Raw genomic sequence first — 11,713 nt, forward strand, 5'->3', positions numbered from 1 at the left:
CCTGGTACCTTCTTGAAGCCAGCAACAGCTCGGCCATGTACCCACCTCACTTGCCTTTGCTATGGAAAACCCCTTCAACTGATCTCGAAAGCTGACCAGCTGCAAAAAAATCATGGGTTGGGGAAGTCATCTGGTTTTGGCCAATCTTTTTTCAGCATTGTTGAGAAGAACAGTCTAGGCCTGGGCAAACCTAAACTTTTTTCCTCCGTTGAGTTTGGACAGAATGACGGTGGACAAAGGCACTCTGTTTGAGGAGGCTCTTCCCCTTAGCCTCCCTGCTTCTAAAACTTCCCCAACAACCGAACCAATTTTTTTTCAGTCCCTTTATTTTCTACAAGGCCCTTGTCAACTGAGAAGACTTCAATCTTCTGGTTAACCCTGTGATTGAGCCCCACTCTCAGGTCTTTGCCTCTCGTGACGCCAAGAAGGAACGAGATTCAGGGCCTCCAATTACATAGGCTGATGCTGCTGATTTATCCTTAACTCCAGCTCCTTCAGACCACCTAGAGGCCTTCAGACCAGTCCTAGTCCAGCCGATACCCAGGACACCACCAACTTTGAATTGCTGAATGGAATAGACCTGGAAATCACACATTTTAAGGAGCAGGTCTCTGAGTTGGTGTTTCAGAAAATGAAAATGATCAGTAAAGCCATTGGCATGTCTTTCGATGGCTTTCAAGACGGGGCTTTGAAATTGTTTGAAGAGATCGAAAAAGAGAAGGGGGGGCACAACTTAGCTCCAAAAAACCTATGGGCAGTAACAAGAAACTGCACACAAACAGGGAGCTGAAATGCCTGGATTGTTCAGTGAATTATAATAATTGGGTGGATGCACAGATTTGGTGGAGGCAAGCAATAGTTGGTTTTGCACTACTAAATCATGTTAAGGGAACTCATTTCCTGGAATGTGAGGGAATCGAATGACAAAGATAAAAGGAGTTTAATCAATTCTTAAAGTTTGGAGAGGTGACATTGTCTGCTTACAGGAAACTAAAGTGGAAAATATGGATCAATAGTCAGAAATCTTTGGGGATGGGAGAATTGTGGTTGGATCTCCCTTGGTGCTGTGGGCAACACAGGAGGCATCCTCATTTTGTGGAATCTCAATGTTGTGGAGATGATCAATCATTCCATCAATTCCTCTTTCTCGTGCTTGTTTAAAAATCTGGATGATAATTTTAATTTTCTATGTGTTCTCACTGGGGTCTATGGCTCTGCTTTGCATCTTTTTTAACATTGTGATTATGCTTGGAGGATATAGAACAAGTTATTTGGTTTTTTAAGCGAATGTTGGGTGAGTTCAGAGGCAATGGAGGACTTTTTGGCAGTTTCCCTTTTGTTGGTTTTGGCTGGAAAAAGAATGGGCAGCACTCTAGAAATGTGCCTTCTTTGCAGTATTTTGGGGGTTCTGGATGGAGCATGATGCCCATATTTTTTTAGGGAAGAAGTTGCTGCATTGGCTGGTGGGTAAAGATACATTATTTGGCTTCTCTTTGTTGTGTGGTTTGGGAATATTAAAGGGGTGAGCTTTTCTGATATTCAGCCTGATTGGCACTGTGTGCTGGATTGTTAGTTTGCGCTGGTTTTACTCGCTTTTTTTAGTTTTCCGTTTTTTTCTTATGTTTCTTTGTATGGGGTTTTTCAGACTTCACTGTGTAGATGTCTTATTCTCCTGGTTGTATATTCTTAAACTATTAATGAAATTCTTCTTTTACTAAAAAAATAAAATAAAATAAATAAGATAGGGGTGCAAATAGGAAATATCTGGGTTGATTTTTGTATCTCTGTTATGTTGAACAGTTGGGGTTGAGTTCAACCATACCTGCCATTCCAAAATTGCTAGACTTTTAGAGAAAGGCCCAAGTTCTCTGAATGATTTGAGACACCCTGGAGAGGCCGAAGGGTTTTATTTTCAGTTCTAGCAGACAAATATCTGAATATTGTTTTGATAAGTTCTCTTATACTTCTTTTTGTTTCATTGGGTAATTTAGACCTCTAATATTCCAGCATGAAATTGCGTTCATTTGGGGTGTGGGGTTTTTCCTCATGTTTAACCAGAACTTTTGGGGTCCCCCTTCTTTATTTTTGTATCTCTGTTATGTTGAACAGATTGGGGTTGAGTTCAACCATACCTGCCATTCCAAAATTGCTAGAGTTTTAGAGAAAGGCCCAAGTTCTCTGAATGATTTAAGACACCCTGGAGAGGCCAAAGGGTTTTATTTTCAGTTCTAGCAGACAAATATCTGAATATTGTTTTGATAAGTTCTCTTATACTTCTTTTTGTTTCATTGGGTTATTTAGACCTCTAATATTCCAGCATGAAATTGCATTCATTTGGGGTGTGGGGTTTGGGGTTTTTCCTCATGTTTAACCAGAACTTTTGGGGTCCCCCTTCTTTTTTCATTTCTTTCCCCAGATGGTTTATCAGCTGGATCAGCCAAGGGGATTTCCCCTGGTTTCTTGTTGGGACTTACCTTTGGCTTATGGGGAGTTCACAGCAATCTGTTTTGGGAGCTTTTCAATTTCCCTTCCTTCCGCTTTCTTCTTATCAGTGATTTTTTTGGAGGTTATTATGCTACCAGAAGCTATAGAGCAGGGTTCCTCCAGGGTTGACTCTACTTGGTGGCTTGCCCAGGTTCTTCATGTGTTTCCATTTTTTGGCTTTTCTTGTTTCTTGCTTTGTACTGGCTCCGTGTGAGTAGGTTCCCAATTGGAAGCTTGAGATCCCCAAAGTAGGGCAGATCCTCCTCCATGTTGATCTGAATGCAAATGCGAGCATAGGTGAGGTTTCTCATCTGCTTAGTCAACAGTCGAGGAATTGGTGCTTTCCTATTGAGCTGGCAGTATAGCTGAGGCCCAAAGATGTGCAGTAGACTTATGGGATGTTGTAGTATTTCTCGCCCAAATGGGGAGTTTTTCCAACTTTATGCTGTTGCTTTCAATTGAATGGTCCAATTGGGATAGAAAAAGGGGATGATTTTCTATGAACTAGGGCCGTTTTCCAAACCTGCATGAATCTTGGCTTAGGACAAGAATTTCAGATGTCTTCAATGATTGAGTGGCTAGGCTCTGGAACTGGTATCTTGATGAGGGGTTCTGGAGATTAGAGGGTGTGTTTCGGAGGCACACATTTGCTCATAGTTGCTAATGTGCGCTGGGAGCAAAATGAGAGGTTTCCCACTTCTAATTTAATTCTAAAATAATAAATTATTAATGAAAATAGAATTAATATTATAATAATGTTATAATAACATAATATAATGGTTAAAATTTGGAGATCATATTCCCCCAATTATTTTAATTAATTGGATTATTCAATGTTGAATTTTTTTAGTTTCTGACAGTTGAAACTTTTAAGACGGACTTAATTAGGTACATAATTTTAATAGTTTTTTTTCTTTTTCTGTTGACTATATAATTATTCTTCAAATATTGCTTATACAGGTGATAGGTATAATAGTCTTCTTAAAATGCTTCTTAGGATTCATGTTTTGAACCGAACACTGACATGGGCATCGTATGTGTATTATTGGGAATCTTACAGCATGAACTAAACAAAAATATCCCATGAGGCAGGCATCCCATTTCCAGAAATGAGATTCCTAGGAAAGGCATTTCATGGGAATATTTTTGATTCCACTAACTAGACATCCCCTAAATTTAAGCCAAAAAACTTTAATACTTAAAAAATCATCAAATCAATTCCCTATAGTAAGGCTATGAAAATTAAATAAAATGGACAAGAATCAAGATATATGTTCGATTTATCTGCATATTGCATCCTACATCAACGATTCACATCCATAAGATGATAGGAAGAAATGTATGGCATAGTATTCTCACTGCATTGTAACCTAAATATCTTTAGGTAGCACTTGCAACTTTGACAATTGGACTGTTATAAATAGATTGTGATGCTGTCTTTATTGTTCGTGTCTTTTTATGCATGCGTGTGCATGTATGTGTGGACTTGGTGCTGCTTTCCCAAACATTGGCCATGATTTTGAAATCTGGAGCCAGAGGTGGTCTTTTGGTATAAAAATTATTACTCTTCCAAAATATGAATGGATAATATATATTAATATATACAATATAATGCTGATGAAAAAAAATTTGTGGGGTAGATAACAAGAATGAATAACTCTAGATAAAGTGTGTTCCTAAGTATCATTCTTCTCAACTAACAATTGTTGCTGCAAAGGCATTTTCAAGGCATGCCTCGGTATTTTGGAACCTAAACTCATCGAAGTAATTTTCTAAAAGCGCAAGTCCCAAAATGCGAAAGCTTTTCTTCTGGTAGACACACGCTCGAGTAAAAAGGTGTGCATTTTACACCTTGCCAGAGAAGGCGTACACATAATGTCAACAGTTATTATATATTTTCTTATCAGAAAAAGAATGGATTTGGGCTCGAAAGGACTCCATTGATTTTTTATGCAGCTGAAAGTGAAGAGATAAGCTGCCAGTTAAGCTTCACTGATCTCTCTTTGCCTTTGACTCAAATTTGTTCATACCCACCTTCACTCTTGATTGTTAATCGCATGCAGCAGCTTCTTTGATGGTCTCTCTCGACCTTCCTCGCCCTTTGATGAGCTTCTCTGATCGACATCTGATGCTATCTCGATTGTATCTGTTCTAAAAAACTCCTTTATTTTAGATTTCTCTCCAGGATGATGTGCATGAGAAGCACAGAAGAGAGTTGAGAGAAGGGCTGTGCTGCTGGAATTTGGGTCATGAGATATTTCATTGGATCTATTTGACTCTCTGCTGCAATAGGGAAAGTGGCAATCTTGTATTTCCTTTATGTACTTAAAAAATAATCTTTGTTCTTTAGTTTTGTAAACCCCTGTGCAAGTGATAAAAGGGTAGTGGGAAATTGAGAGACGTGTCATTTTCTCGGGTATGCATTGTAGTGCACCTCAGTTGGTAAATTCAATTCTGAAGCTTTTTTTTTTGGTGCGAACTGTTTCTTTGACTTTTTTATTGACAAAAATACACAAACAAATTGGAGGGATTTTTTTTCCCCCTTAAAACTTCAAATCTAGATAAGCAATAGAAGTCATATGGCCTTGAATTTATGCCTTAAATGTTTTTGAGATGTTACTTAATTGGCCATTTTATTATTTTGTTATGTTATTCATTATGATAAACACCAAATGTGATGCAGAGTTTTAAGATTTTATTTTTTATTTATTTTTATTATGTCAGTTAAATATAGTAAATGGAGTATGAGTTAAAATAAATAAATAATTGTAAAACATTCTTGTTTTATATTTGTCATGAGAACCCATTGTCAGTCAATGTACTGCATGTATAAACGATGTGATTTGGAAGTGTGAGTGTGCTTCACTTCACGCTTTAGCATATAACTCAAATTTCAAGAACTGTGAACCTGACTAGTCACCATGACTACGAATTTTTTGTTTAAGCTTATTGCTCCTCTATCATTTCCTTCATGTAGATTCCAGCTAGATGTTGTAGAAACTATCCTTGATTTAGCTGTTTACAATCTGATCCAGTGTTAGATGATGGAAGGTAATAGGATAGTTTGACTGCTTTATTTTATGTCCTTTTCTAACAGTTGCTTATCTATTAAATGGCAGTGGAACTGGAGCTTTGGCCATTTTTTTGCGGAAACTTTTGCAACTTGATATCACTACTTCAGACTATAATGATCCAGAAATTGAAGAAAATATTGCTCACAATTGCACGATGAATGGGATAACACCAATCCTTCCTCACATAAAGCGTGAGTGGCTTTTCCTGTGCAGTCCTATGGCTCATTGTTTATAACTAAGCAGACAGGATGAGTCAATTTGGTATGGATTGTTGTAATATTTGATGCTGTTGACTCCTATCCACTGCCATCCCCCAAATAAGCAGTTGAAAAGTTTTTTCGATCTAATTGCAGAGTCCAGATGGTTATGATCAGGATAATCTTGACCCTATGATCTGGTGAACAGGATCAATCTTATGATGGTTCCCTAGTACCTAGACATGGATTATAAGGCATGCCATTTTGGCTGTTCACTAGGGAGGAGAAAATATTTTGCTTTCTCCTGTCCAAAGTTTGGCTCTTTTGTTTGTTTACTGTGCAAATGATAGCTGCATGTTTTATCTTTTTAATTGTTTTTTTTTATTATTATTTATTATTTTCATTTCTTCAAATAGGTTTGTACGAATGACAAAACTTCTCATGTTTCCAGATTCATGGGGAGACACATTTCCAACAACAGAGCCAGACTGGGACCTGGTTATTGCTAGTGATATTCTATTGTGTGAGCATCCCACTTCACATTAGCTCGTTCAAAATTCTTGAAATTTGAGAGTTCTTTTCAATTGAAAGAGTGTAATTTTTCTTAAAAGAACTGCATGATTTAGTTAATCAAGTCGATCAGCATTCACCAAATGGAAGGACAAATGAATTCCAGATTCCTTGATACAAGGGATAATTTGGCACTTGAGACTATCTAATAAGAGTTGAGAAAAGGGTTTGCCGGCAGTGATTGCAAAATTCAATTTTAATTTTTGGAATCAATTGCATATTCCCTTCGTGCTTGATGAGCATGATTGAGTTGTCTCATGCTGAGTCCATTGTCCATTTGAGGTGACTTTTAAATTCACATTGCAGTGTGTAGCAATTCCTATGTCTTTAGCTGAGGTGGGAATTGAAGAGGAGTTCCTGGTGATTTTATATTTTGTAGGGAAGGTTCCATCCCCCCTCCCTCCTCTTTGTTTTGGTTTTCTTGAATGTTGATTGGGTTTCCTATGTTTAGGATGTAGGCAGATTACTTGGCCAAGAGGATTGCTACCCCTTTTGAGGATTATTCCCCCTTGGTGAGGGGTCCATCTTTTCGTGCTCCTATATTTTTTTTCTTCTTTCTATTTTTACTTTATTATTTCCTTGCTTTTTTCAAGAAGACATCCAACTCCTCCTCTCTGCTCACTGTATTTTGCAACTTTTAATGTTTTGTTTATTTATCTATTTGTTTTGGCCCAAAGATAATGAACTAGGCACCTTCATCCTTATTGAGGGGAGGGTTGGATCCAGGTTTGTGGTACTGCCCCTTTGATAGTTCACAAACAAGCCAGCTGATCCCATTCTTTCTCAATTAAAGAATACAATACGGGCAATGCTTCCGTGATAAAATCAGATGGTCCTCAGACATGCTAGTTCCATGACAATTTTTGACTCATGTCTTGTCTTGTGACATTTTTTTTTTTTTAAAGCACATGCGAACCATTTGCTAATCATTAATGGAAAATGTTTGATTGAATCACCAAAAAACCACCAATAACTTGGGCCATCTTTGGAAGAAGGTTGTCTCACTGCCTTGCATGTCTAGCTTGATGTTTAACAAACTAATTTCTTTACCAACAGGGACATTTGCTTCCTGGTTAAAACCTGCTAATCATTTAACCCAAGATGGAAATTTTATGACCTATTCCTTCTGTATGGATGCTGTAGATGTGAAACAGTACACCAACTTGATAACAACTCTCTCCTTTCTCCTAAAATCTTTCAAGTCAAAGGATGAAAACACACTGGCTCTGATGGAAGAAGGTAATTATGGTGGCATCATGTAAGTTAATTCCGTAATTTTTTTTGCATGGAGTTGGAAATAGACCAGTTGTCTGATTCTTTTATACATTCTACTGCAGAAACAACTGTAGGGTTGCCTCGGCCAGCATTTTTAATGAGTTGGAGACGTCGAATAGGAAAGGAGGATGAGTCCCTTTTCTTCACTGGCTGTGAAAATGCTGGTCTTGATGTACAGCATTTGGGATCTCGTGTGTATTGCATCAAGCCTAGGAAAACAACTCTTGAAGGGGGAACAAGCGGTCACGCGAAATCGTTCCATTAACTTCAGTTGCCTTCCAGAGGTAGTTCTCACAGAAGATGTGGCTTTATAGATATACTTCATCAATTTTCTCATGATATTTTCAGACTCCATTACATATATAGGACCAAGAAAGGGAAAAAAAAGTGTTTTAAGGTCCGTTGTGAAGAAGTCAATTCCAACATACGCATGCAAAAAAAAAAAAAAAAGAAAAAGAAAAAGAAAAAGAAAAAAAGAATTGCAGTCCATTATTTCACCATTCTTTCTTAGAATTGGTAATTCTCAAAAATCATGTTCGTCCATACAGCTTAAAGTACATTATTTCTATATGAAATCTAGGCTTCTAATTGTTTATCGGAAGACGACCAGGTTTGTGTCTATGATTCTAAATACTTAGATTAGAAATTGATGATATTACAACAATCTTTTTTAAATGCACCTCATCCTTATAATATCGAGTAGAAAAATGTTGACATAAGGCTTATTTGGATTTTTTGGGGAACAATTTTTTTTAACAAAATGTAATCTAATATTTTGGAAAATAATTTTCATGCAACCAAATGGGGCTTTCTTACCTTGTGTCAGCCTAATTATTGATTTGTTTAGCTCAGGATAAAATTGTTTGCGAGGGCCTAGGATTGTTTTGACACTTATTTTCTCACACCCAAGACGTGCATGGGTACAAGGTTCACCATCTCTATTCAGGGTACGTGCTAGCAAATACGACCCTTATTTTGTACGTAAGTATGGAATGGTATAGAAAGAAACTAACTATTCAATTGCTACATGTTTGTCCTTCAATTTTTATTCTTTTATTCCCATAAACTTTTTATTATAACATACTAACCATTTTGCACACGAGTTCTTTCAAATCCCTATATTGATCCAACTTCTTCTGCATTGCCCCAGAGAATGATTGATCTGGCATCAACCTAATAAGAAACTTCAAAGAAATCGCATGAACGCGGCAAGTAGCAATCCCGCAGCTGACGGCACACATCACAAGCTGGGCCCTCCATGCTCTTTTAGGACAAGCATCAAACACATGGTGACCATCAGTTCGGCTGGATCAATTGCTACCACACAATGACGTGACATATCCTAAAACTTTTGAGGTAGATATGCTAATGCCCAATTGAATGCATGAGAGGTCATTGTTGAGTGAATTTGTTATTTTCATAATTTCAGTGGAGCTGACTTAATACTTTTTAATACAAATTTATCAATCTGAAAAATATGTAAACTATAAATTTATGTTATGATATAATTTAAACAATTATATTCATGGTCTCAGTCACGAATAAAAAGGTGGGAAGCAAAGCGGGAGATTTTGGGGGAGGGGTGTGGAGTACCATAAGAGCTTTCAAATTATAACCTTCATTAAAAACAAACATAAAATGGTTGTACAAAACAAAGTTATAAAAATATGGCAAATATTTAGCATTTTGAAAGGCTATTGATGGATCATGGGGTTGTGTTTAACAAGTCCTTTGAACTAATTGCGCGAATGGAAACAACTATTTGCTGATTTGTTTACGGAGTTACGATGTCCTTTGGTGTTGTGATTCTTGAAAATTGTATTATTCTTGATACAAGATTTTTGAGAATACAAAATTCTCTTGTTTGGTAATTTAGTTTAAACTAATAATTTGTTTTGTACACAAGAATGCAGAGCGAAGAAATTGGTCATTATAATTATATCTTTCCGGCACATAATTTTTTTATATCATTTTGAAACATTAGGCATAAGTTTACAAACTTACCATAAAAACAGCATTGTTAAATGGAAAATTAAAGAAAGAAGAATATGGGGAAGAAAATATGATCTAGAGGGTTGTCTTTTGGTATTCTGGTTTAAGGATTAAATTCTCATATTTGATGTAATTATGTGGTTAGCTATTTGGAATAGGCTGGACAGTAAGGACAGAAAGCACATACCTTCTAGTACCTATATTTCCTGTGATAAGAGAGTGAGAGTAGAGACCACCTATTCTTCTCTTGAATTATCTAAGTTACATTTACTATAGAGTATCTATTACTACCAAGTGCCAACTCCTCTATGCACTTGGTAGAGAGAGAGAGAGAGAGCACTTGATAGTCTTTTACCTCCCAAAACAAAGGTCTCTTTGAATATATCAAAAATGGAAACAAATGAGAAGAGGAAGAAGAGCACTTGTTTGAGGTGGTTGATTGGTCCCACTAGGCGGTTGATCGACCTTGCCTCCAAAATTAGCCTTTGGCACCATCCTACAGGCCGTTGACCAACCCCTCTAGGTTGTCGATTGGTTTGCCCCAAATTTGAAATTTTGAGTTGTAGATGCCACGTGCCCCTTTGATGTCATATGTCAACTGCCAACAATGACAGTTGATGGTTGGTCGTTGTTGGTGATTAATTTTGGAATTTGAATTTTGAAAATTCAAATTCCAAAGTGGGGTCCCTTCACTTTTCAAGAGGTCTATAAGAGTACCCTCTTGAGGAGAGATTAGGGTACGTTCAAGTGAGAGTAAGGTGAGGATTTTTGTGAAGAAGAGGGGCCAAAGAAGGGTGTTTTAGTAAAGAAGATGGAGGGAAAACTTCATTCGTTCAAGTTTGCCAAGGGATATTTGGTGAGTGATTTGCAAAAAAAGAGGACCTTACTTTACCTACAGAGTGAGAAGACATTCTAAAGGCAGTCCCTAATCCCTCATTCTATGTGATTTCATTCATTTTCATAAGTATAACATGCATGTACTCTAGATACATGTTTTTGGATTTGCATATGATCTACTTTGTTGTCTCCATGTTTCTATGATGCTATTTATGTCATTTTGTAGTGCATTTATTTATCTTTAAGATGTGTATAATCATGCGCGAGAAGAGTGCCAAAATTGGCATGAAAATACCAAATTATAGTGTAGGCGATCGACTAGGTTCCACATTTTTGAAAAAGTAGCTTGTTGACTTTGGTGTATTCCTAATAAGGGGGTGAATTAAAATTTTAAACTTATTCTTAAGTTAAACCAGATGTTAGCAATATTTCATAACCTAGGGTCTTTCTATACAATCTGAATAAAATATTTAAACAATTAAACGCAAACATTTAGGTGTTGAAATTTAAAGTAGGTACAAGAAATGTTATCGGGGTTTGGCCAATACTGCCTATGTCCTTGCCTTGGCTTACAAGCACAAGGATTCCATTAAGGCTCACTTCACGAGTGGAGCGACACCGTATGCAATACCTTACTAGGATGGCGCACTTAGCTTTTCTAACAGTGTCAAAGTCAATCTGAGACTTTTCATAGGACAAGTCTCTCTTTTCAGGATCATGCCTGGAGTACAACCAAATCACAATACAAGATGTATACAAAGTATATGCTTCTCAACTAAGCAGATTTGTACCTGTATCAATCAATGCACATTAATAATATAAGAATTATAAGCTCAGTGCTATATGTGTGCAATCAACACTTAATATAATGTCTATATTCAATCAAGCACAAGAGTATATTAACAAGCTAATCTTTGAATCAATGTATAAATGTAAATCTTAATCACAATTTAGGATTTCAAGAATTTTCACCAAGTGTAATCAAAATATCTCTAAAAATATTTTCTCAATATTCAAGTAAAAGAGATATTCGAAAAATTAGCTTGTGAAAAATAATACTTGCACAATCAAAAACACAAGCTCAATGAGTTTTGCAATAATGAAGCAAAGACTCACTAACTATAAGATTTTTCCCACACAATGATTTATTAAATAAAATCGGGGGAAAAATATTTACTCAACTCCCAATCCAAAAATAAAACAAACAAAGAGCACAATGAGAGTTTCTAGCAAATCAGAATAATGTATAATCACTCAAAGTACTCTCACAAGGATTGATTTAGC

General features: G+C 36.6%; 1 protein-coding gene across 2 annotated transcripts in view; it reads left to right on the top strand.

Moving 5' to 3' along the window:
* Positions 1-9,126, top strand: part of LOC131168526 (protein N-terminal and lysine N-methyltransferase EFM7) — a 51,258-nt gene extending 42,132 nt beyond the window's left edge. Inside the window, exons 4-9 of one of the 2 annotated variants that reach the window (XR_009140321.1) lie at positions 5,604-5,749; positions 6,207-6,278; positions 7,469-7,564; positions 7,663-7,884; positions 8,453-8,547; positions 8,751-9,126. Coding sequence is in view for 1 of the 2 variants with exons in the window: in XM_058128027.1 (XP_057984010.1) it covers positions 5,604-5,749; positions 6,207-6,278; positions 7,469-7,564; positions 7,663-7,865 (517 nt within the window). In the remaining variant the exon portion in view is untranslated. The remainder of the gene's footprint in view (positions 1-5,603; positions 5,750-6,206; positions 6,279-7,468; positions 7,565-7,662; positions 7,885-8,452; positions 8,548-8,750) is intronic. The other variant, XM_058128027.1, reaches the window with a different exon arrangement.
* The last annotated feature ends 2,587 nt before the right edge of the window (positions 9,127-11,713 follow it).

This window comes from Malania oleifera, chromosome 11 (assembly GCF_029873635.1).
Source record: "Malania oleifera isolate guangnan ecotype guangnan chromosome 11, ASM2987363v1, whole genome shotgun sequence".
NCBI classification, from domain to species: domain Eukaryota; kingdom Viridiplantae; phylum Streptophyta; class Magnoliopsida; order Santalales; family Ximeniaceae; genus Malania; species Malania oleifera.